The sequence below is a fragment of the Rhincodon typus genome, chromosome 19, assembly GCF_021869965.1.
Source record: "Rhincodon typus isolate 14 chromosome 19, sRhiTyp1.1, whole genome shotgun sequence".
Lineage (NCBI taxonomy): Eukaryota > Metazoa > Chordata > Chondrichthyes > Orectolobiformes > Rhincodontidae > Rhincodon > Rhincodon typus.
The window spans coordinates 53,364,060-53,388,372 of NC_063350.1; the positions used below are offsets into that span (position 1 = coordinate 53,364,060).

The 24,313-nt window shown below is 41.5% G+C and overlaps 1 protein-coding gene across 7 annotated transcripts in view; it reads right to left on the reverse strand.

Annotated features, from left to right (window-relative positions):
* Positions 1-24,313, reverse strand: part of pcif1 (phosphorylated CTD interacting factor 1) — a 150,421-nt gene that overhangs the window by 60,209 nt on the left and 65,899 nt on the right. For all 7 annotated transcript variants that reach the window (XR_007264154.1, XR_007264153.1, XM_048608101.1 and 4 more), the window contains 5 exons: positions 18,430-18,561; positions 13,395-13,630; positions 9,780-9,934; positions 6,923-7,070; positions 4,835-4,918 (listed from right to left, as the gene is read on the reverse strand). Coding sequence is in view for 5 of the 7 variants with exons in the window: in XM_048608101.1 (XP_048464058.1) it covers positions 4,835-4,918; positions 6,923-7,070; positions 9,780-9,934; positions 13,395-13,630; positions 18,430-18,561 (755 nt within the window). In the remaining 2 variants the exon portion in view is untranslated. The remainder of the gene's footprint in view (positions 1-4,834; positions 4,919-6,922; positions 7,071-9,779; positions 9,935-13,394; positions 13,631-18,429; positions 18,562-24,313) is intronic.

Below are 24,313 nucleotides of genomic sequence, written 5' to 3' on the forward strand. Positions count from 1 at the left end.
CTGCAGGCACAGTTGTCCCCACTGCTGTACACAGACAGCCATTTCTACACTCCCGCAAATACACAGTCACCCCTTCACTCCTGTACAGACACAGTCATAGAATCATAGAATTACTACACTGTAGAAACAGGCCCTTCGGCCCAAGAAGTCCACACTGACTCTCAGAGCATCCCCCTACAACCCACCTCATCTATACATCCCTGAACACTATGGGCAATTTAGCATGGCCAATCCAACTAGCCTGTACATTTTTGGACTGTGGGAGGAAACCCACGCAGACACGGGGAGAATGTGCAAACTCCACACAGTCGCCCGAGCGTAGAATCGAACCCGGGTCCCTGGCACTGTGAGGCAGCAGTACTAAACACTGAGCAACGGTGCCGCCCTCTGCAGTCCCCTCTGCACTCCAGTACAGACACAGTCACTCCTCCACTCAAGTGTAGACACAGTCACCCCTCCATTTCTGTACAGACGCAGTCACACCTCCACTCCTGTGCAGACATAGTCACACCTCCACCTCTGTACACAGTCTCCTCTCTACTCATGTACAGACACAGTCACCTCTCCACACCTGTACAGACACAGTCACACCTCCACTATTGTACACACAGTCATCTCTCCACTCCTGCACAGAAACAATCATACCTCCACTCCTGTAGAAGCGCAGCCCCTCTGCACTCCAGTACAGACACAGTCAAACCTCCACCCCTGTACAGACATAGTCACACTGCCACTCTTGTACGGACACTGTCACCACTCCACTCTTGTACAGACATAATCAAACCCCGATTCCTGTACAGACTCAGTCACAGCTCCACTCCTGTACAGACTCAGTCACACCTCCACTCCTGTAATGAAACAGTCACCTCTTTACTCCTGTACAGACACAATCCCCTCTCCACTCCTGCACAGACACAGTCACACCTCCACTCCGGTACAGACACAGTCATCTCTCCACTCCAGTACAGACACAGTCCCCTCATCACCTCAGGTGACCTCCCACCCACGGCCTCCAACCTCATCGTTCCCCAACCCCGCACTGCCCGCTTCTATCTCCTTCCCAAAATCCACAAACCTGAATGCCCTGGTCGACCCATTGTCTCTGCCTGCTCCGGCCCCACCGAACTTATCTCCAACTATCTGGACTCCATTTTCTCCCCCTTGGTCCAGGAACTCCCTACCTATGTCCGTGACACCACCCACACCCTCCACCTCCTCCAGAACTTCCAATTCCCCGGTCCTTAACACCTCATCTTTACCATGGAAGTCCAGTCCCTATACACCTGCATTACCCATACAGATGGCCTAAAGGCCCTCCACTTCTTCCTGTCCCGCAGGACCGAACAGTCCCCCTCCACCGACACCCTTATCCGCTTAGCTGAACTCGTTCTCACCCTCAACAACTTCTCTTTCAATTCCTCCCACTTCCTACAGACAAAGGGGGTGGCCATGGGTACCCGCATGGGCCCAAGCTATGCCTGCCTCTTTGTACGTTACGTGGAACAATCCCTCTTCCGTACCTACACTGGCCCTAAACCCCACCTCTTCCTCTGTTACATTGATGATGGTATCGGCGCCGCCTCATGCTCCCATGAGGAGCTCAAACAGTTCATCCACTTCACCAACACCTTCCACCCCAACCTTAAGTTCACCTGGACCATCTCTGATACCTCTCTCACCTTCCTGGACCTCTCTGTCTCCATCTTAGGCAACCACCTAGAAACCGATATCCATTTCAAGCCCACCGACTCCCAAAGCTACCTAGAATACACCTCCTCCCACCCACCTTCCTGCAAAAATGTCATCCCCTATTCCCAATTCCTTCGCCTCCGCCGCATCTGCTCCCAGGATGAGGCATTCCACTCCCGTACATCTCAGATGTCCTCGTTTTTCAATGACCACAACATCCCCCCCTCAGTGGTCGAGAATGCCCTCCACCGTGACTCCCGCATTTCCCGCAACTCATCCCTCACACCCCGTCCACGCAATAACAACCAAAAAAGAATCCCCCTCATCCTCAAGTACCACCCCACCAACCTCCGGATCCAACGCATCATCCTCCGACACTTCCGCCATCTGCAATCTAACCCCACCACCAAAGACATATTTCCCTCCCCACCCTTATCTGCTTTCCAGAGGGACCACTCTCTCCGTGACTCCCTCGTCCACGCCACACTCCCCTCCAGCCCCACCACACCCAGCACTTTTCCCTGCAACCGCAGGAAGTGCTACACCTGCCCCCACACCTCCTCCCTCACCCCCATCCCAGGCCCCAAGAAGACTTTCCACATCAAGCAGATGTTCACCTGCACATCTGCCAATGTGGTATACTGCATCCGCTGTACCCGTTGTGGCCTCCTTTACATCGGGGAAACCAAGCGGAGGCTCGGGGACCGCTTTGCAGAACACCTACGCTCGGTTCGCAATAAACAACTGCACCTCCCAGTCGCGAACCATTTCAACTCCCCCTCCCATTCCTCAGACGACATGTCCATCCTGGGCCTCCTGCATTGCCACAACGATGCCACCCGAAGGTTGCAGGAACAATGGTATCAATGTGGATTTCACAAGCTTCAAAATCTCCCCTTCCCCTACCGCATTCCAAAACCAGTCCAGCTCGTCCCCGCTTCCCTAACCTGTTCTTCCTCCCATCTATCCCCTCCTCGCACCTCAAGCCGCACCCCCATCTCCTACCTACTAACCTCAGCCCGCCCCATTGACCTGTCCGTCCTCCCTGGATTGACCTATCACCTCCCTAACTCCCCACCTACACTCACCTTTACTGGCTCCATCCCCACCTCTTTGACCTGTCTGTTTCCTCTCCACCTATCTTCTCCTCTATCCATCTTCTATCCGCCTCCCCCTCTCTCCCTATTTATTTCAGAACCCCCTTCCCCTCCCCCATTTCTGATGAAGGGTCTAGGCCCGAAACGTCAGCCTTCCTGCTCCTATGATTCTGCTTGGCCTGCTGTGTTCATCCAGCTCTCCACCTTGTTATCACAGTCCCCTCTCCACTCCTGTACAGACAAATTCCTTTTGCCACATTTTTATAGATACAATTACCTCCCCTCTTCTATACGCATACAGCCATCTCTCAACTATAGCAGAATGTATGATGGGCTGAATGATTTCCTTTTGCACTATAACACTTCTATGATTCTGTAACATTTGGAAGGAAAGTCCTATAGCTGTACTGCTGCACAGGTTCATAACTCAAAGTAAGAAATGTTCGCTGAACCACGATTACATTTCAGTAAAATTCTAACTAACACCTTATCAGTTTTTCTAAGCTCTGCCACAGTTCCTGTCCAGTAACATAGTGGCCTGTATTTCTGTAATAAAGACGTGTGTCTCCAACATAGAAAAATTGTTGTTGGTACCCAGATTTCAGAAGCCCTACCCCCAAACCCAGCATCCACCATTTTTGTTGAAGGGAAAAGGGTGCTTGTACTTTGAAGGTATGATTCAAAGGAAGTAACTGCATATGTAAAAGTGCAGCTGCTTTCAGTCAGATCTAATTTTCATTGTTGGGATGTCCAAAACATGACTTGGAAGCTTTACACTTTTCAGGAGGTCGAAACTTACTGGAGTTCATTGGAGAAGTAAGGTACCCTTTTGGAGAGGTATAGGAATCCTATAGGAAAGGGCAAGTGCCCTTTGGGAGAGGTCAAGTTTCTCTTAGGGTGGTAAAAGTAGACAAAGAAGGATTTGCATAAAAAGTGGAGATAAATTCTCAAGGCATTAAATCCCTTTGGCACTGTCAAGGCATTTAAATGTGCCAGTCTTCAAACTACAGAAAAAGAAGTTCTACAGTTTAAAAACATTCAGCACATACTATTTTACTCTCACTTTTACCATCAATCTGCATGCTATTATTGTAGTGATTATGCTACATAATTGATTTCACAGCTGTTATCACATTATGATCCCAGCTTAAGGTGATGCTGAACAAGTTATATCCCAGAATGAAACTGGCTTGTTAGATCATTTGTTTTTTTTTGTAATTGCTTAGAGGTTGGTCAATGAAACATATTCACATGAGGAGGCAGATGCTCTTTAACAACATGTTTATTACATAAAAGAAAAAAAATTCATACAGATTGTCAAAATATCCAACGCTGAGAATTATCAGCCTGTTGGAATATCTGACAGAAAGAATTCCTAAAGCCTTTCTGAATATCTGACACTGAGACTTACCAGAGTCTATCCAACAATGAAAATCAAAGTCTGTGAATATCTGTCACCAAGAATTCCCATTGAGACTGAAAGCATTGCAGCAAATATCTGTCTGACTATGTACAGTGTTTGTCAGAATTTAACTGAGACCACGAAATCTCAGGGAGTCCTTCTGAAAAGTTGGCCCTGAGATAGGGGAATGTTGCATAATGCTACTCTAAATTAACTATCTATCCAGAGGCTGGGCTAATGCTCAAACAAAAGTTCAAAACAATAACACCAAAGAGAATTTAAATTTAATTAATTATGCTGCAATAAAATGATAGTGGCATTAATAATAAACAGGAAATGACCAGACTGTAAAAGCTCACTTGGTTCTCTAATGTACTTCAGTGAAGAAAATCTACCCCCGTCATCTGGTCTACCCTACATGTGACTTCATATCCACAGCAATGAGGTTGACTCTTAACTGAAAAGATCCAGCAACCTACTTGGTTGTACGAAGTTACTAAAGAACAAGTAATTTAGTGTACCTACACCACGGATGGACAGCAGATGTTCAAGATGGGAGCTCACTACCACCTAATGGAGGATAATTAGAGATGGGCAATAAATATCGCCCTTGCCAGTAATCCCAAATACAGATTTAAAATAATACCTGGATTCAATCATTCGTTTTGCAGACTCAGCATATTTGAAAAGCAGCCTCCGGGCTTCTTCCCTGTACTTAATGCGAGACAACCTGTAAATAAAAGTACAAAGCAACAAGTCAATTTCAGCATTCCATCTTCAATGCAGAAAGCAATGTCACATTTAGAAAATTAAAAATAAAGTATTCAAGCAAAATCTTTAATAATTGTGGCATGATCCTTCCAGTAGACCTCTATTACAAGAGATGCTGTTTGATACAGGTCTTGGTGTGCAGACTGTTTACTCTGTTTGCATTCAAAGACAAGAGACCTTGCATGAAAAATTTCTTCTGGTATGTATACCTGCCAATCTGTTGTACCACTGTTGTAAATCTCTCTCTGTACCCTCTCCTGTGCCTCTCTATCCTTTTTCTAATATGGTGACAAGAAATGTACACATTAAAGGTTGCCATAGTCTCACCAAACCATAGGGTTGCTCTCTCATTAACGAGAGAGATGACTGGGGGTGGTTTATCTTCAGGGTCACCACACCCTAGGTGAGGGAAGAGGATAAGAAGGAAAGTCCTTCATAGTAACCTCAGCCGGTGTGGGAATTGAATCCAAGTGGTTGGCATCACTCTGCATCACAAACCTGCCAGCTAGCCAACCGAACTAGCATGGTACTGAGTTGGACAATCAGCCTTAACAATCTGCTTAGATTTTCCAGCAACTTCTGTTACTGTTTCAGATTCCAGCATCTGCAGTTCTTTCAGTTTTTTTGTCAGCCATAATGAATGTTGGCTTTTATATCTAAAGGACTGGAGTTCAAGGAAGCAGAAGTTAAGGCTGTCGTTATACTAACTTTGATTATACCCCACTTGACGTACTGTGAGCAGATCTGGACACCACACCTAAGGAAGGATATATTTGCCTTAGAGGGAGTACAACATAGTTTTACAAGAATGATACCTGGACGTCAGGGTTTAAGTAATGAGGCAGGGTCTGTTCTGAAGAAGGGTCACTGGACCTGAAACATTAACTCTGATTTCCCTCCACAGATGCTGCCAGACCTACTGAGATTTTCCAGCAATTTCTGTTCTGGTTTAAGTTATGAGGAGGAATTACACAAATTAGACTTGTTTTCTCTAGAATTTAGAAGTTTAAGGGGGTGACCTGATCAACATGTTCAAGATATTAACAGGAAAAGACATAGTCAATTAGATAATCTACTTCCACTGGTTGGGAATTCTATAACTAGGGGGTGGAGTCGGAGAATTAGGGCCAGACTGTTCAGGAAGCACTTCTACACACAAAGGAAGGTAGATGTTTGGAATGCTCTTCCACAAACATCAGTGGACACTGGATCAGTTGTTTATTTTAAATCTGAGATAGATAATTTTTTATTATGCAAAGATATTAAGGGTGATATGGGCCAAAGACAGGTATATGCAGTTAGTTGTAGATCAGCCATGATCTTATTGAATGGTGGAATCATTGAGGGGCTGAATGGCCTACACCTGTTCTTATGTTCCCATATCATCAGACTATGATCCCTGGTTGTGGACTCCCTTGTCATGGGGAATATGCTTCTTTCATTTACCATGTCTATTCCTCTTAGCATTTCACAGGTTTCCATCAGATCTCCCTCATTCTTCTAACCTCGGGTGAATATAGTTCTAAATAATCCAATTCTCTTCATCTGTCAGGCCTGCCATTTCAGGAATCAGGCTGGTAAACCTTTCTTGCACTCTCTCAATGGCCAGAATGTCCTTCTTTGGCAACGAAACAAAAGCTGCACAAAATATTCCAGGTGTGGTCTTACCAAGTCCAACTGAGCTAACCAACCCCTTTTAAATACACACAGTATTCAAAGTGTGGTCCAAATAAGTATCACTATCACCTGCAAATGTGGGTCTGTAAACTTCATCTTTCTCGCTGGTTTAGGTACATGATAAGGCACATATGACATTATTGTCCCAAAGACGGGAAGTGAAGCTTGAGATGAGCAGCATACACTTGTTGGGCAGGTGGCAGCAGCATGTGAAATCGGTACGTGCTTTACTACAATTGAAGATATATTTATCATAGCCCATATCACAAAAGAACATTTCTATTACCTGATAGGAATGTCATTCATCACTTCACGAAACATAGAGGGAGAGACAATAGGATCACAGTCACTGGGAAGCAGTGGGTCCTTGCCTTTATCGATGGCCTTGCGCTCCAAAAGCCAACGATTAAAAGAGTCACGAGGTGGCTCAATCCCTGCCGGAGCAATCAAACTAATGTTAAACAGGATCCAAAGACGCTTCTCATATCGACCAGCTGGAAACCTAGTCTATAAATTGAATGTTTCCCAGGTCACTACGGGAAGGATGATTAAAATTCTTTTTATTCTTAACTAAAGTAAGACCTGCCAGCCATAATATAGAAACCCAGACTGGCCCATCAGCTTACGCCTGAGTAAATCAAGCAATGTAATCACAGTTCTTTAAATGAAAATAGAAGCCACATTACCAATGTGTCAGGACTCGATTCGGAGAGTGAGTGACATTGAGGCCCACTCTTCTCAAAGTAGCCACAAATGTGAAAATTTAATTAAACTACCAGAGTGGCCAATTTACTTAATTATCTGATTCAGGTTAAAAGAGATACACACCAGCTTTTTTGTCATTAAGAAGAAAATAGCTATTTATTGTATGCAAACTGATTTTGTTAACAAATGGCAAAAACAAGGAAAATTAACTGCTAATTAATGACTATACAACTTAAACCTTCATCCTTTTAAACTTTAACAAACACACATGTGTGCACATACACACACAAACAAACAGACACACAAAGAAAAATACACAAGTCACAAATATTGTGGATGAAGAGAAATAAAAGTAGTCAAGAAAATGCAATTCTGTATCACCAAACTATTTCAAACAACTCGATGGTCTCATTGAGGTCTAAAGCAAAAGAAAAGGCCCTTTGGCCCATTGAGTCTGCACCAGTCAAAAACAAACAACTAACTATTCTAATCCCCTTTACCAGCACTTGGACCAGAGCCGACTATGCCTTGGCATTGCAAGTGTAATCTAAAAACATTTTTTTTAAGATGTATGAGGGTTTCTGCCTTTACCAATTTTATAAGCAGTGAGGTTTCAGATTCCCATCACCCTCTGTGCAAATTTTTGTTTTCCTCACATTCCATCTAAACCTCCTGCTGCCTATCTTAAATCTCCGTCCCTGGTCATGCTCCCTCTGTCAAGGGCAAAGTTCCTTCTTGTCTACCCTATCTATGCCCCTCATAATTTTATACAACTCAAAACATACCTCTCCCCATTCTTATCTGCTCCAAGGAAGACAACAATTTATCCAATCCCGCTTCATAGCTAAAACTCTCCAGTCCAAGTAATATCCGGGTATATCACCTCTGCACTGTGATTGTTCTCACAATCCCACACTTTTTGATGATGGCAAAATGTTATCTGCTCGGCACTGGTCAGTCTTTGGTCCACTGACTGACTGGTTGGACCAGGGGTCTTTTGTTTTCCTTTGGGTTTTCGAATTATTTCTTTTAGGTCTCTAAATGCAGCTTTCCTGCCCTTTTAACACAGAATTGGAGAGAGTAACTTTACAAAGAAAGGGATCAAAGAAATATCAATGCAGTCAGCTTCTGGAGGTTTCTCCTACCTTCTGTTTGTATTTCCCTCACAGGATCTACAATAAGTTGCAACTGGACAAATCAGAGGGCTGTCACTATGGTGAGCTTTCCTGAACCCACAAAGGCGGTGCTAATTTGTCTGGGCTCAAATGTCTCATGCTTGCTTCACTGTTTTCCAATAATGCAAGAACTTCTTGCATATTCTCCCCTTTTTTAAAAGCAGTGTCTGTTTTCTTAATTTTTAGACCAGAATCCAAAAATAAAAAAATGCGGTCTCTTGCAAATGGAAGAAGTCAAAACCAGAAAATCGTATTTCCCTAAATTGTTGGTACAGACAGTAGATTATCCAAAAATGAACAATACTCAAAATAACAATGTGAACTTTAGTTGCATGTGGCTTCCTTTAGGTTTGGGTGATTCCACAAGGCTAACCATGAGTCTGGGCCAGGATTTACCTGTCATTGACTTCACATGTGCCTCCCTGCCCACTCTATTCCCCACTCAGGTTTGTCATTGGTCTGTTCTGACTTGGTTGTCTTAAGTCCAGGTGGCAGTTAAAAAACAACAACCAAACCCAACGGAAGCCTTGTTTGCTGTCCAGTGATCAGTACCAGAAACTTCACACTGGGTGTTGGACGAGGACAGAATCATTTTCACTGCGTGCCCTCTCGAGTTATCATGTCGGTGATATTCAATTCCTAGGCCAACACACATGGCATTATACCATCCAGTGGCTGGTGCTCAGCAAGGGTTAGAATCTACCAGGGAGGAAATTAAAAGACTTGCAAACACCCAAAATGCTTTATATGCAATTAGTCTCTTGGGAAGTATAATTTTTGTTTCAATTCAGAGAAATGTAGCTATCAATTTGAGTACAGCAGTCTCCCACACAAGCAATGTGTTTCTTTGCTTATTCAAGTAGTGCAATAGAATCTCTTACTTCACCCAACAGGACAGATAAGGGCTCAGTTTGATGTCACATCCAAATAAAGATGTCATTAAAAGTGCAACGCTGCCCCAGTGCTAGACTGTCATCTTAGATTATGTGCTCAACTTTGAACTGACAACTTTCTGTTCCAGAAGCATAAGACTTTTATCACAAAGTGGAGATCACGCCCACAAATGGTGCCTCTTTTTCAAAGAATAGGTTCTAAATTCTTCTGGCAAATGGACAGGTTGGGAAAACCAAACTTTCTTAGTAGAAAAAGAAGTCTGAATTATGAAGCATGGTTTTTTTTAACTACATAATTCTTTCCAGGCTCATCAGGATGAACAACATCAATATGTGGAACAGAATATGTCTACATCCCTGTAGACGTTACCTTCTCTTTGTTGGCAGAGCTCCTGGTAGTGTTGCCTCAGTTTCACTGTCAGCTGTGCACGTAATATTTCCACATCTGGATGCGGTGGAAGCATCTCAATTGGAGGACGCTCCTTTAACACTGCGTTAGTTGGAACATCAAGGTCCCAGTACACACTGCGACACAAGGATTATAAATTGATATTCACAGAATCCAAACTGACAGAATCAATATGCATCTCCACGGTTTATAAAATAAACATGACTGAACTCTACAAAGAGTCCGGTATCACTATTAATACCAAATTCTCTTAGTGTCTGCTGACATTACATGTTTACCTGAACCTTATATATTAATTAATATGTATACAAAGAATTTCAAAAGAATATGTTACTGCACCAATCCACGCTGATTCAGCAACTTCCCCTTTACATTTGTGAATTGTTTACTTCTCCACCATGCTAGATTATCAACCTTAAGTACAGATTCCTCATGCTTTCAATAGAATTCAACTTCAGCAAAATTGCAAACTCAGGCGGACATAGTCCTGGATGTTTCACCACATGACTTCCAACTTCCAATAGCCTCAAGTGACTGAATACTAAATTCTAGTGACTTTCCAATACAGTTATCATCAGCACCAAGCTTTGCAAACACTCTCAAACAGGGCATAAAGGTGCTCTGGTATGTGACCTGAGCAGTGTCTGAAACACAACATGGAGGTGGTCTGAAATGTGACATGGAAGAGGTCTGGAACTTTTGAATTAACATCACGAGGAGGTTGTTTAGCTCCTTGAAGCTGCTCTGCCATTCAACAAGATCAGGCTAATCTGGTTGCAACCTTAAACCTGCATTCCCATCTTATCCTTGATAACCTTTAAACCTCATAAAGGCATTCAAGAACTCTGCTTCTATCACTTTTTCAGGAAGAATTCCAAAAGTACATGACCCTTGCAGATAAAACATCTTGTCTAATTTGTTTGAAGTTGGTGACCCCTGATTTTAAAACTGTCTTATCGTTCTAGATTCTCCCACAAAAGGAAATATCCTTTCCACTTCCACTCTGTTAAGAACACACAGGATCTTATATGTTTCAAGCAAGTTCCCTCTTACTCTTTAAACTCCGATACAGGCCTAACTTGGATGCCCTTTCCTCATAAAACAACCTTCTCATTCCAGTTCTTAATCTGGTAACCCTTCTCTGAACTGTGTCCGACACACTTGCATTCTTCCTTCAATAATATGAGCAATACAGTGCACAATACTCTATAATGTGGTCTCACCAATGTCCTGTATAACTGAATCCTAACCTCCCCATTCTGTTATTCGATTCCCCTTGTGAAAAGTTATGACATTTTATTAACTTACCTAATTGTTTGATATAATTGGATCTGGAAGGACTTTCCGGGAAACAGTGATCATAATATAGTAGAATTTAGTATTCAGTCTGAAAGGGGAAAACATTGGGCAGAAAAACTGAGCTAAACTTTAATAACAGTAAATAAACAAAAGAATGAGGCAACAGCTATCAGGAGTGGACTGAGAAAGAAGTTTAGCAGCAAAGAAAGTTGAGGAACAATGGCAGACATTTGAGAAAATAGTCCATGGCTCACAACAAAGATATATTCCAGTGAGAAAGGAGGACTCTGGGAAAGGGAAAGGGATAAATCAACCATGGTTAACCAGGCAAATTAAGGATAGTGTCAAATTGAAAGAAAAAAAATACAATTTGGCAAAGATTAGTGTTATACCAGAGGGTTTGGTTTTAAAAATCAACAAGAAATGACCAGAAAAATAGTAAAGAGTGAGAAAATGAACTTTGAAAGTAAACTTGCAAGTAATACCAAGACAGACAGCAAGAGCTTCTTTAAGGATATAAAAAGGAACAGAAAGGTCAAAGTGAACACAGCCCCTTCGAAATTAAAGCTGGGAATATGATAATGGGCAACTAAGAAATGGCAGAAGAGTTGAATAAAAATTTGCGTTAGGCTTCACAGTTGAGGGAACTAACTAAAATCATTCCAAAAATTATAAGTAGTCAATGGGGAAAAGGGGGTGAAAGGAAATAAAAACAATACTATCACTAGAGAAAAAGTACAAGGAAAACTAAGGGGGCTAAAAAGCTTATAAGTCTCCTTGATGTGATGGAATGCATCCTAGGATATGAAAAGAAGTAACCACAGAGATACGGGATGTATTGGTAGTAATCTTCCAAGAGGTCTTGTATTCTCAAAAAGTGCTGGAAGATTGGAAAACTGCCAATGGAACACTTTTATTCTAAAAAGGAAGAAGACAAAATCAGGTAACCATAGGCTAGTTAGCTTAAAGTCTGTTATAAAGGATGTAATAGTAGAGCATGTAGAAGTATGTAAAATAATCAGACAGAGTCAGCATGGCTTCATGAAGGGGAAATCATGCCTGACAAATTCATTAGAATTCTTCAAAGAGATAACAAGCAAGATAGATTAAGAGGGACCAATAGATGTAACATAATTGGATTACCAGAAGGTGTTTGATAACATGCCACACATTAGGCTACTTAAAATGAGAAGAGCCAATGATGCTGAGGTAGTACATTAGCATGGACAGGGTTTTGGCTAACTAAGAAAAGATGGAAAATTGAGATAAGGAGGGCATTTTCGGGTTGGCAACCTGTAACTGGTGGACTGCCACAGGAGATCGGTGCACTGGAGCTGAAATAACTCCAAAGAGGCCAGCATCCCGTCACCAAGTTATCCTCTATTTTCACACGCATAGTACTTGACACTAGTCCGGCTTCCTCAGAGCCAGCTCTCAGAGTGAACAGAACCTTTGACACTCCTGTTTATATCTGTCAGCCACGGCTCCCTGACTGAACCAGATTAACAGCCCTAATCAGGGAACTTACATTCATGTGGCTGACCTCATTACAGTCACCACAGGAGACACATCCCTAAGAAGATTTACTGGGCTGATTCTGGATATGGAGGGATTTTCTTAATGGAGAGAGGCTGTGGAGCTTGGGCCTATACAAAGTATATAAGTACATAACAGTATATTCAAGGCTGAGAAAGACAGATTTTTAACCAGCACGGAAATCAAGAGTTATGGGGAAAAGGCAGAAAATTGGACCTGAGGATTATTAGATCAGCGACAATCTTATTCAATGGCAGAACAGACTCAACAAGTCAAACAGACTACATCTTATGGTCTTATGCAGCATCACTTGGAGAGATGCAAGAACACGACCAGGAGAGAGTCTGGAGCCTGACTTTAGGGGATCCTGTTATGTGAAGTGGAGGGATTCTGGCATTTCTGGAGGTGCGTGGTGGTGGTGACAGTGGTGTGTGTGTACGCACGTGCCCACTATCAACCAAACAGGCACAGCAAACATGGGGAAATATCAGCAGACACTCAGTTAAACCTCAGGAAACTCAGTGAGCTCTAAGTGGATCAATTACCAGTTCTCCAGTTTGACTGTGAGTAACAATGGAACTTATTTTCACTTTTGTTTGAATGATAGTAATCCAATGTGAGAGTATTTATTAGTGGCCAATTGATTTTCACCAATACCACAATGAATAAACTCCAAGTATATCATGTAACAAACGTAAAAACTAGAAGTCCCTGCTATCTGATTTGGGGATATGCACTTACGCTGTAGGACGGATAGATACAGGTGCAGGTGCAGGTGCAGGTGCAGGCATAGGTGGTGAAGACAATGAGGAGGAGGAGGATGCTGCTGCCAATGCTTGTGCTGATGTCGGTGCTAGCTGTTGTTTCTCATCAGCAGAATTTGTTCTGCTTGTTCTGGAGGCAGGTGTGCTGGAAGTGGCGGTGGCGATAGGAGAAATAGGAATTATCAAAGTCGTGGGAGTCAATGGTGCATCTATCTGTAGAAAGAAAGGAAAAAAAATTCAACAATTTCATTTGCAACATTTTTCAATAATCAGACGAAGGTAAATTATACTCTAAACTCAGAAACTGTTTTCATGATAACCTTTAGCTACGAAATGTTGACACATTTTGTCAAAGTTTGTACACATCAGGAGAAGAATTCCAATATAATGGGGAACAACATATGGTACATGAATTTCACTGAAGATGTGATTCTACATATATAGGCCATATATGTCGAAGACTCGCAGGTCATATCAAACAGCATGCTCCTTTTAGCTGTTTACAACAGGCAAGGTACTGATCATTCCCAATCATTCCATGCTAGAAAACTTAAAACACTGCCCGACATTAGATGTGACTCTGCAATTGGACTACATTTGCTAAATAATCCCCAGTGCAGTAAGAGCCAATTCAAGGCGGTCAGTCTGGCTCTCAGTTTGATGTATTTTCATTTTAATTACATATATTAGTACACATGACCCTGTTCTTTGCACACAGAAAGAACATGTACACTGACTGCATCTGTTACAACTCAACAAAATAAGTGGCAGCCTTCTCTAGTTCATTTCTAAGAGCAATGACTTGATCAAGTGAAGTCAAGATGCCGGATATAAACTTATACAAAACTTAACTTTTAACTGTCAGTTATCATGAACGAGTGCATTCACATGGTAACGCCTCCAACAATCAACACTCTTCTCGTACAGCATAAGATGCTATTCTCCCCTACTTTGGCATTCTTACAAATGTCCAAATGATTGCAAGACAAAAATTTCAATGAAATGTGTTTTGTTTTCAGCAGTGCTCAAATTGGGTACTACCAAATGACACTTTAGCTAAACATCTGTTAGAAACAAGATGTGAAATAGCTTTGCAATAGTAGTGTCAAACTGGCGAAAGTGAATAAACAAGCCACTTTACATCAAAGTCAGCTTCTTTTCAATTGGTTTCAGTCATTTCACAACAACCAATGTTTCTGATAATCTGCATGAGTAAGCAACCTTGCAGTGGCCTGAAAATGACAGGTAATGTGCCTGAGAAAGACTAGAGAGACAGAATACTGAAAAAAACTGGCAGTGCACAAGAACTAAATTTTAAAAGAAAATCACTCCAAATCATTCTAATGGAGGCACAAGTTAAGAAAGGTGAGAATGGAAAACCAGGAAATTTAATTGAGAGTTAACTTTAAAAATACGCTGCTTGAACATCATGGACCCTTTAGCTGATTAGACAGCTATAAGTTAATAGCAATTTCAACTTATCCCATAACCATCCCACTTTGCCTTGTACCATAATCCTTTTGTTATTAAGCGATCCCACCTTCTCCTATCATGGGTTTTTGTTCTTTCCCCTGCCACCTCAAGTTTTTCCATGACTCTGTGTTTGTTTACAGATTAAATTGTTATTTTTTACAATAAAATAAGTAGTTAATTAAACAAATTATTAATTTAATTGATAATCAAAAAATTCCACTTTCATCGTAGCACCATTCCATCTATACTGTCAACTGATGCTACCTTGCCTATAACAATTGCTATACATAGCACTGTTTTATCATGGTAAAATAGCCACAAAATTTGAAACTAAGACACAAATGGAGATATTAGGTTAGATGACCAACAACTTGGCAAAAGAGATAAGTTTTAGAGCATATCTTAAAGAAGGAAAGAGAGAAAGAGGCAGAAAGATTTCAGAAGGAAATTCAAGAGCTCAGGTCCTCAGTGGCTGTCACAACTATCACTGGAGATGCTCAAGGGCCAAACTGAAGGAGTATAGATAACTTGAGATAATGTAGGGCTGAAGGAGATCACAGAGATAGGGAATTATTTTGAAGTTAGTAAGTGCAGAGGTAATGGATGAATGAAACTAAGTGCAGCTTAGGCCAAATTTTTAAGGAACGCAGGTTTACAGATGGTAGAATAAGGCAGATTGCCAGGAGTTGAAACAATCTACTACAGAAAAGGTATGGATGACAGTTTTAGAGCAGATGAGCTAATACAGAACACTGAAAAAAACTGGCAGTGCATAAGAACTATAAATTAAACAAAAATCACTCCGAATCATTCTAATGGAGGCTGAGGTGACAATAGGCGCTCTTAGGGATGGCTTGGATGTACCTCCTTTTGGGATCAAATGCAACACCACAATTGAAAGTGGACGGATTATGCCATAATAAGAGTTGCAAGGTAGAGGGAAGAACTTATGGCAAAAACACACACACACACACACACACACACACACACACACACACGTAAATCTATGGGGTGAATGTGAATTTGCAAATACATTCTGTTTTGTTCAAAAAGGACACAATTTGTAGTCAGTTAATGTGGCATTTTATAAATTCCTACTTTAGAAATAAAACCAGTCTGACTCCAAAACAAAACACAAACAGATTCTAAACAAGGCCTCACACCTAACATGCATTGTTTGACCTAAAATGTCACCTCCTCTTTACACTGATAAAACCTTTAGTTCTCTCAGGACAGTGACTTGATCAATTAAAACCTTCTAGTTGATTAAAGATTTAACAGCATCTTAGGTTTGTTTAATCCATCCTCATCAGTGGTGTTACCCTTTGATTTTTTCCCTATAATTCTGTGTCTGATGCTACCTCTCTCACTAACACCTGAAGAATGGACAAAGCTCCGAAAGCTTATGTTTTCAAATAAACATGTTGGACTATAACCTGGCGTCGCGTGATTTCTGATCTTGTCCACCCCAGTCCAAAACAGACACCTCCACATCATGGCAAAAGCTAAAGGCAATGCATTAAGTCTCCTGCATTTAATTGGCAAGAATTTCTGTCCATCTTGGTGTGCATGTCTGCAGGTCCTTGAATGGGGCAGGACGTGTAGATGATGTGGTAAAGAAAGCAAACGGAATGCTTTCCTTTATTTGACAGGGCATAGAATACAAAAGCAGGAATGTAATACTGGAACTATATAAAGTGCTGTTTAGGCCACAACTGGAATTCTGTATACAGTTCTGGTCACTGCATTACAGGAGAAATCTGGATAATGCTCTGAAGAGAGTACACGAGGAGATTTACAAGAAAGTTGCCAGAGTTTGGAAACTGCCACTGTGAGAAAAGTCAAAGACTGTTTTCCTTAGAACAGGGATAATCTAATGGTTGACTTAATTGAGGTATAGTAATGGGATTAGTGTTGAAATAAAAAAAGAATTAAGCTGTCATAACACAGCATTTATTTAGTGGTTTCTTTCGTCTTACAGCAGAATAATCTTGATTGAGTTTCCAGCACGGAAATAGGCCATTCAGTCCAACAGGTCTATGCTGGCATTTAAGTTACCTGCTGCCCTACTTTATTGGAATCTATCACTGTACAACTCTATTCATCTCTCACTCAAGTAATTATCTAACTTTGCATTAAATGCAATGAAACTATTTACCTCAACTGCTGCTTGTGGTAATGAGATCCACTTCTTAAACATTCTCTGTATATAGACATTTTAACTGAACACCCGATTGGATCTGCTGGTGACTATCTTGCATCTATGAGCTCTAGTTTTGGATTTCAAGCAAGTATAAATGTTACCTGTTTGTTTACTTAATTATTCCTTTTGCTAGGAGCCTTGTGAGATAAATTAGCATAGTCAAATTTACTGAATGAACCCCAAATTTGATTTGATTTATTTGTTTTTTTATTGTCACACATACCAAGACACAGTGAAAATTTTTGCATGCTATTGAGACAAAAGGGTTTGAACTTAGGGAGAGGCTGAACAGGCTGCTGCTGTTTTCCCTGGAGTGTCCGAGGCTGAGGGGTGATCTTATAGAGGTTTATAAAATCATGAGGGGTATGGATAGGGTAAATAGACAGGGTCTTTTCTCCGGGGTAGGGGAGTCCAAACCTAGACAGCATAGGTTTAAGGTAAGAGGGGAAAGATTTAAAAGGGACCTAAGGGGCAACGTTTTCACTCAGAGGTTGGTGCGTGTATGGAATGAGCTGCCACAGGAAGAGGTGAAGCTGGTACAATAACAACATTTAAAAGGCGAGGGGATGGGTATATGAATAGGAAGAGTATTGAGGGATGTGGGCTAGATGCTGGCAAATAGGGCTAATTTAGTTGGGATATCTGGTCGGCATGGACAAGTTGGACTGAAAGGTCGGTTTTTGTGCTGTACATCTCTATGACTCTATGTCAGAACATCTCTTTAAATACCAAATGTACCATTCACAACTCCAGATTTGCCATTTGGCCATTGGAAAATCCAGGCCACTGTGTATTTTCAGATGCTGTATAGATAACCAAGATTGTGCCAAGTAGAGATCAAAGGACAAGTGGGGTGTTAAAACAATTTACTAGAATGATACAAGGAATGAGGGCATTCAGCTATGTGAAGAAGCTGAGATGGTGCTTAGAAAACAAAAAAAGGTACCAGAGGTGACATAAAAAATTCTGTAAAACGGCTAGTTGTTATGATCTGTAATGAACTATCTTATGGGGTGGTTGAAGCAGAATTGAATGAATTGGAAAATATACAGAGCTATGCTGTAAAACAGGGAATGGGACTAATTGGTTAGCTTTACCAAAGACCAGGCTCAATGGAACAAATCACTTCTCCTGCACAGCTCCATTATTCTATATTCCAACATCATTCCTATATATTACAGCAAAAGCTCATTTATGTTACAGTTCTGAAGCTGAAGCTGCTTGTCAAAGTTAAAAGTAAATTAAGAGAGCATAAAATGGTCACTAATGTATACATAGTTGTGAAAGAATACAGTATTTTTCTGCAGATTACATTCAAATATCAGGTGAAACTTACTCGGGGTTTTTTGAAGCTGTTTGCTGATTGTTGTTGAGTATCATCAGAATGCCGTCGCTTCCTTTGTCCACTGTCGGCTACTGAATCTCCTTCACTTGACTCCACAGTTGCATTTAAGCCAAGAGGATCAGACTACAAGAAAACAAACCATTAATTATATTACGTCAATATACTTTGCAGATTCTTCCATCAATTTTTAGTACTGCCACATTATGTGAAACACTAAACATTAGAAAAACTTTAAACACTGCTGTAATCTTGGTGTCAACAGTTTCCAAGCTGTAGGTCCCACTCATGTTATAATGCTTCCTTCTATTAAAACACCCTAGTAAACTGATCATCATGCTTTCAATTATAACACCTTGTTACACCTTATTCTCTTTAGTGAATAAACATGCTCCATTTCAGATAACCAAGAGAAATTTCTTGCTCATATGCTCGTCTTTATCTGGTTACTAATATTGCATTGTGGTAATTCAAGACAAGTAATCATATTTATAAACATACGAACATATGAACAAGAAACAAGACTGAAGTCATTCAGACCTGCAAGCCTGTTCTACCGCTCAATACAATCACAGCTGATCTGATTTTAACCTCAACTTTACATTCCAGTGTATCCCTGACAATCTTTCATCCCCTTGGTGATCAAGAATTTATCTTACAAGAACAGAAATTGCTGCAAAAAGCTCAGCTGGTCTAACAGCATCTGCGGAGAGAAATCCGAGTTACCAGTTCAGGTCTAGTGACCCTTCCTTAGCCATTTCCCATGGCTAATCCACCTAACCTGCACATCCTTGCACTGTGGGAGGAAACCCACACAGACACAGGGAGAATGTGCAAACTCTACACGGTTGGCCAAGCCTGGAATCAAACCCGGGTGCCTGTTGCTGTGAGGCAACAATGCTAACCACTGTGCCACCATGCCACCCCACTGTTAATCAGGATAGGCTTTTATCAGGGTCCGCAGGATAGGATTTGCAATGAGGATCCTACAGCCATCACTGTGGCTGCCTTTCAAAGCCAGAAGCCAAAGATCAAAAGATGGTGTTTAACCCATCTGCATCAGCTTGCTCTCCTTTGTTAACTGCTTTTTAATCTATGTTAAATCAACTGACCTGATATCCAATACCAATATTTTCAGCATTTCCTTCAGATTTACAGCATTCACGTTTCTTTTTATCCTTACTGCATTCCCTGTACTGACAGAATGATCTTCTTCCACATTCAAGTAGCTTCAGCACACATACAGGAAGACGAGGTAGTATTAGGTAATCAATAATTGCAGTGATGCAGTCTGCTTCTGTGCAGTGTGATGTGAGACACTGCCTGGGTGTGTGCCTACAGTGGCAGTATAACACTGATGAGGCCTGTAAAAATGCTTCCATTTGACTCACGGCTGGGCTGGTTCATCACTTTTATAGCAGGTAAACCTCCTTCTGTCATTTAAACCGTGCATTTACCCGGTAACCGGCAGATTTTGTAACATTTCAGGGACTGGAATTACGGGTGTTGTTGAGAAGTTTCCTACCAATAATAGAATTGCTTACTATCTTAATTTCTATTGAATCCTAAGTTCTCAGCCAGCTTTGGCAGCGCTGACTCTTGAACACATTTCAAGTTTATGCAATTTCTTACATTCTCTCACTATTTAATCAGAACTAAACAAGCTTGGCAGTTTTATTTTTGATGTCACTTGAGTTATGAGAGTTATTTGGCATTCAATCACTCAGACACAGAACCCATCTTTGGAACAAGAAATTCTCAAAATAAAGAAACACAAGTTGTTTCCTGGTGTCTAAATTTCAAACTGTTAGTATTAAATTATATTCTTCCCTCGCCAGCTAGGACCAGATTCCCATCCCAATCTATCAGACAGGCCTACTAAAGTTTCAGACTTTCCTGAACCTGTTTTCTCAATCCTCTCATTTCATGGTTTGACAGCTCTTATAATGATTTAATTAAACAAGTTCAAAATCTGTCTGCTAAGAAAGCAGGAGTATACCTTCAGTAAACTCAGGATATCACAACTAATGCAGATTGCAGGGAGAGACAAAGGTCTCCATATTAACACTCCCCTCCTAAGGCTGACAGGAGCAGTGGAGAGGAGAGGGATGGGAAGAATGTAATGACTTTAAAATAGAAAACCTGTATACAACCAAACTTTTCTTTATCAGCAGAGGATATTAGAGCATTCATGTCTTGGGTCTAGGAGAGCTCATACACTTCAGTAACATACTTAAATCAGACTCACGCGATGCTGAGGGTTTACTTTAAAATTTCTTGTGGTTACATGAATTTCCCAAGAAACTAGACACTGAAAGGGAGACACAAGGTGCAAACTCTAAAAGCTATGTGTCTTTTCAGCACTCACTGTGGGCTTGGAGATGCAGGTGTTTTCACTCTAATGGCTTCTCAAAATAGACCTCCTGTTCTGAAAAAGGGTCACTGGACCCAAAATGTTAATTCTGCTTTCTCTCCACATGTGCTACCAGACCTGCTGTGTTTTTCCAGCTCCACACTGTGTTATCTCTGACTCCAGCATCGGCAATTCTTACTATCTCTGAGTTAATTCTGGCACATAGGTTTCACAAATAGAAATAAATTACTACATAATCACAGAACCGCATAAGGGTTACAGTGCAGAAGGAGACCAATCAGCCCATCAAATCTGCACTTGCTCTTCAAATGAGTATCACTACTACCTAGTGCCAATCTCCTGCTTTGTCCCCATGTCCGTGCATATTATTTCTAACAAAATAATCATAAAATGGTAAATGTCCACCAATCTGCTTTAGTGATTTTAGTTAGGAGATAAATACAGTTCAGATGACCGGGAGAAATGCATTGCACTTGACTTACTGTCTGGACTGAAAATAAGCATTTGTTTAGCACTGCAACTGTTGTACTGACCATTTCAAAGCTTCATCCATACAACAGAATGTCAGTCTAGACCGATATCACCCCATAGGCAACATTATAGAACTGTATCATCATAAAAAGGAACATAAAGAGTATGACCCATAGTAAGAAACATCAGTCTAGAGTAGAACCACAAAGGTATGTCAGCCTACGGCAGTATTACCTACACAAAGGAACATCACTCTAAAGCAGTACCAACACAATAATGAATGCAATCTAGAATAGTATCAGACAAGCTAAGGAATGTCAGTCGAAAACAGGATTGCTCAAACTAAGGAATCTCAGACCAGGGCAGTATCACCCACACCGAGGGCTGTCAGTCTAGAATGGTTACCATTCACACTGAGGAAAGTCAGTTTCGGAACACATGTGATGCGCAGACTCTAACATGTGCAGGCCAGGTGGTGCTTAAGGACTGGGTGAATAAGTTATTTGAAGGTTTATGCACTCGTTCTGACACCATGGCCACCTCTGAACATTCCAGGCAAAGTCTCTCAAGGAACTTGGTGCATTAACAGATGAGCTTTCTCCATTTTGGTCAATCACAAGTCAGGGTCTGCTATGAGTTAACAGGGATGTTTGACTTCTTCAAGGATGCTTTGAGGATTTCTCAAGTGTTTCCTCTGTTCTCCTGGGAGTTTCCAGCTGCGACCCAGTCCAGATACAGTACCTATAACAGGCATGCATACATTCCACCCAGCAGTGAATGAATTGTGTCTCAATGATGGCAAGTTTGTGTGGGAAAGGGAAATGCTGTTGGTCCACCTTTCCCACTGTTGGGTTAGGAGGATCTTCTTGTGAAGACAGCACTTGTGCTATTAATTTTAACAACAACAAAAACAGAAATTACTGGAAAAACTCAGCAGACCTGGCAGCATCTGTGGAGAGAAATCAAAGTTTACATTTCGGGTCCAGTGACCCTTCTTCCAAACTGATGGTATCTAGTAAAAGTTGTTAATTATAAATCTGAGATAGATCAATTTTTGTTAAGAAAAAGTATTAAGGGATACTGGACAAAGGCAGCTATATGGAGTTAGATCACCGAGCACGGGCAACACGGTGGCACAGTGGTTAGCACTGCTGCCTCACAGCGCCAGGAACCTGGGTTCGATTCCAGCCTCGGGCGACTGTGTGGAGTTTGCACATTCTCCCCGTGTCTGCGTGGGTTTCCTCCGGGTGCTCCGGTTTCCTCCCACAGTCCGAAGATGTGCAAGTTAGGTGGATTGGCCATGCTAAATTGCCCGTAGTGTTCAGGGAGGTAGAGGGTGCATGTTAGGTGGGTCATAGATCTGGGTGGGATGCTCTGAGGTTCGGTGTGGACTTGTTGGGCCGAAGGGCCTGTTTCCACACTGTAGGGATTCTGATTCTGATTCAGCCATGATCTCAAGAATGTCAAAAGAGTCTCAAGGGGCTGAATGGCCTAGTCTGTTTCAATGTTCCTATGGTAGTGCTTCTCAACTGCTTTGAGAGACAGAACTGTTCTGAAGATGAGTCACTGGATCCACAGATGCTGTCAGACCTGCTGAGTTTTTCCAGTAATTTCTGATTTTGTATCAGATTCAACATTATCTCCTTTTCTTGTACACTACACTCTATCCATAAAGTCTAGAGTACTGCAAATGTTTTAACCGTGATCTCAACCTACTGTATGCTGTACAAAGGAAGGAGATGAAAAACAAAAGGTTCAGGTCGAATAGAATAGACAGCAAGAGGAGAAAGCATTGGTCTAAAGTACAGATGTTCTGCGATGTGGTTACCCAGTCTACATTTGTTCTCCACGGTGTAGATGAGACAGTATTGTGAGTGACAATACAGTAGAGTGCCTGAAAAGATATTCAAGTAAATCGTTGCTTTACCTGGAAGGTACATTTGGGAATGGTGAGAAGGTGATTGGCAGCTGTTACACCACCTATGATTGCATGGCAAGGTCTCAAGGGCAATTAGGTATGGACATTAAATATTGGCCCAGCCAGCAAAGCACAAAACAAAGGTTTATTTTCTATCACAGAACAGGAGTGGATGCAAGTCATCTTCAATCCTGAGTCTTTGCCTAAGGAAGGTATGAATCTGATCTTCTTCAAATATGCTGCATTATTTTACTCAGTCACTCCAACAGTCTGATGAGTAAGGATAATTCAGGAGGTATGTAGGCAAAACCTGTGCTGCAAATAGTCACCCATACGTAATTGTCCTGCAGATGCAGGCTTTGTATAGTTCACACAGTGAAATCCTATACAACTGCAAATGTGAAAATTACAAAGTTTCAAGTACCCATGGCAAAAAGGATGATGTTAATTCAGAATGCACCAGTCAACATCTGCAAAGGAGTACAGGCAGATATGTCTTTGAAATTTGATGCTTCAGTCAAGTTCATGTGCAGCTTTAAACTAAAGCTGCATTTCCAAATTCAGAACTTAACTTGATTACATGTTAGACAACAGGAGGCTGGAAAAACAGGCAGCATCTGGAGGAAAGGAGAAGTCAATGTTTCGGGGGATTAATTCTACCTAATGCTGTGAAATTCAGACCCACTGTTTAATGGTGGTCATTTTTCTATTTGATGCCTCTTATTCCTGGTCCTAAATATTCTCAGAATTCACTGTATTATTTGTTTACAATTCGTTAAGAACAATTTGGGTAATACCAGAAACGTTGGCTTCTCCTTTCTTTCAGATGCTGCCTGGCTTGCTGTATTCTTCCAGCCCTTTGTTTGTCTACCTTGGATTCCAGCATCTGCAGTTTTTTTGTCTGTAACCTCGATTACATGTTACCTGACTTGCTGAAAGTTCCAGCATTTTCTGTCCTTGTACAGCTTTTTTCTTTTTACCTGTACACTATATGAACCATGGATAAAAACAGGAACAAAAACAAAGTTGCTGGGAAAGCTCAGCAGGTCTGGCAGCATCTGTGAAGGAAAAAACAGGGTTAACGTTTCGGGTCCGGTGACCCTTCCTCAGTTCTG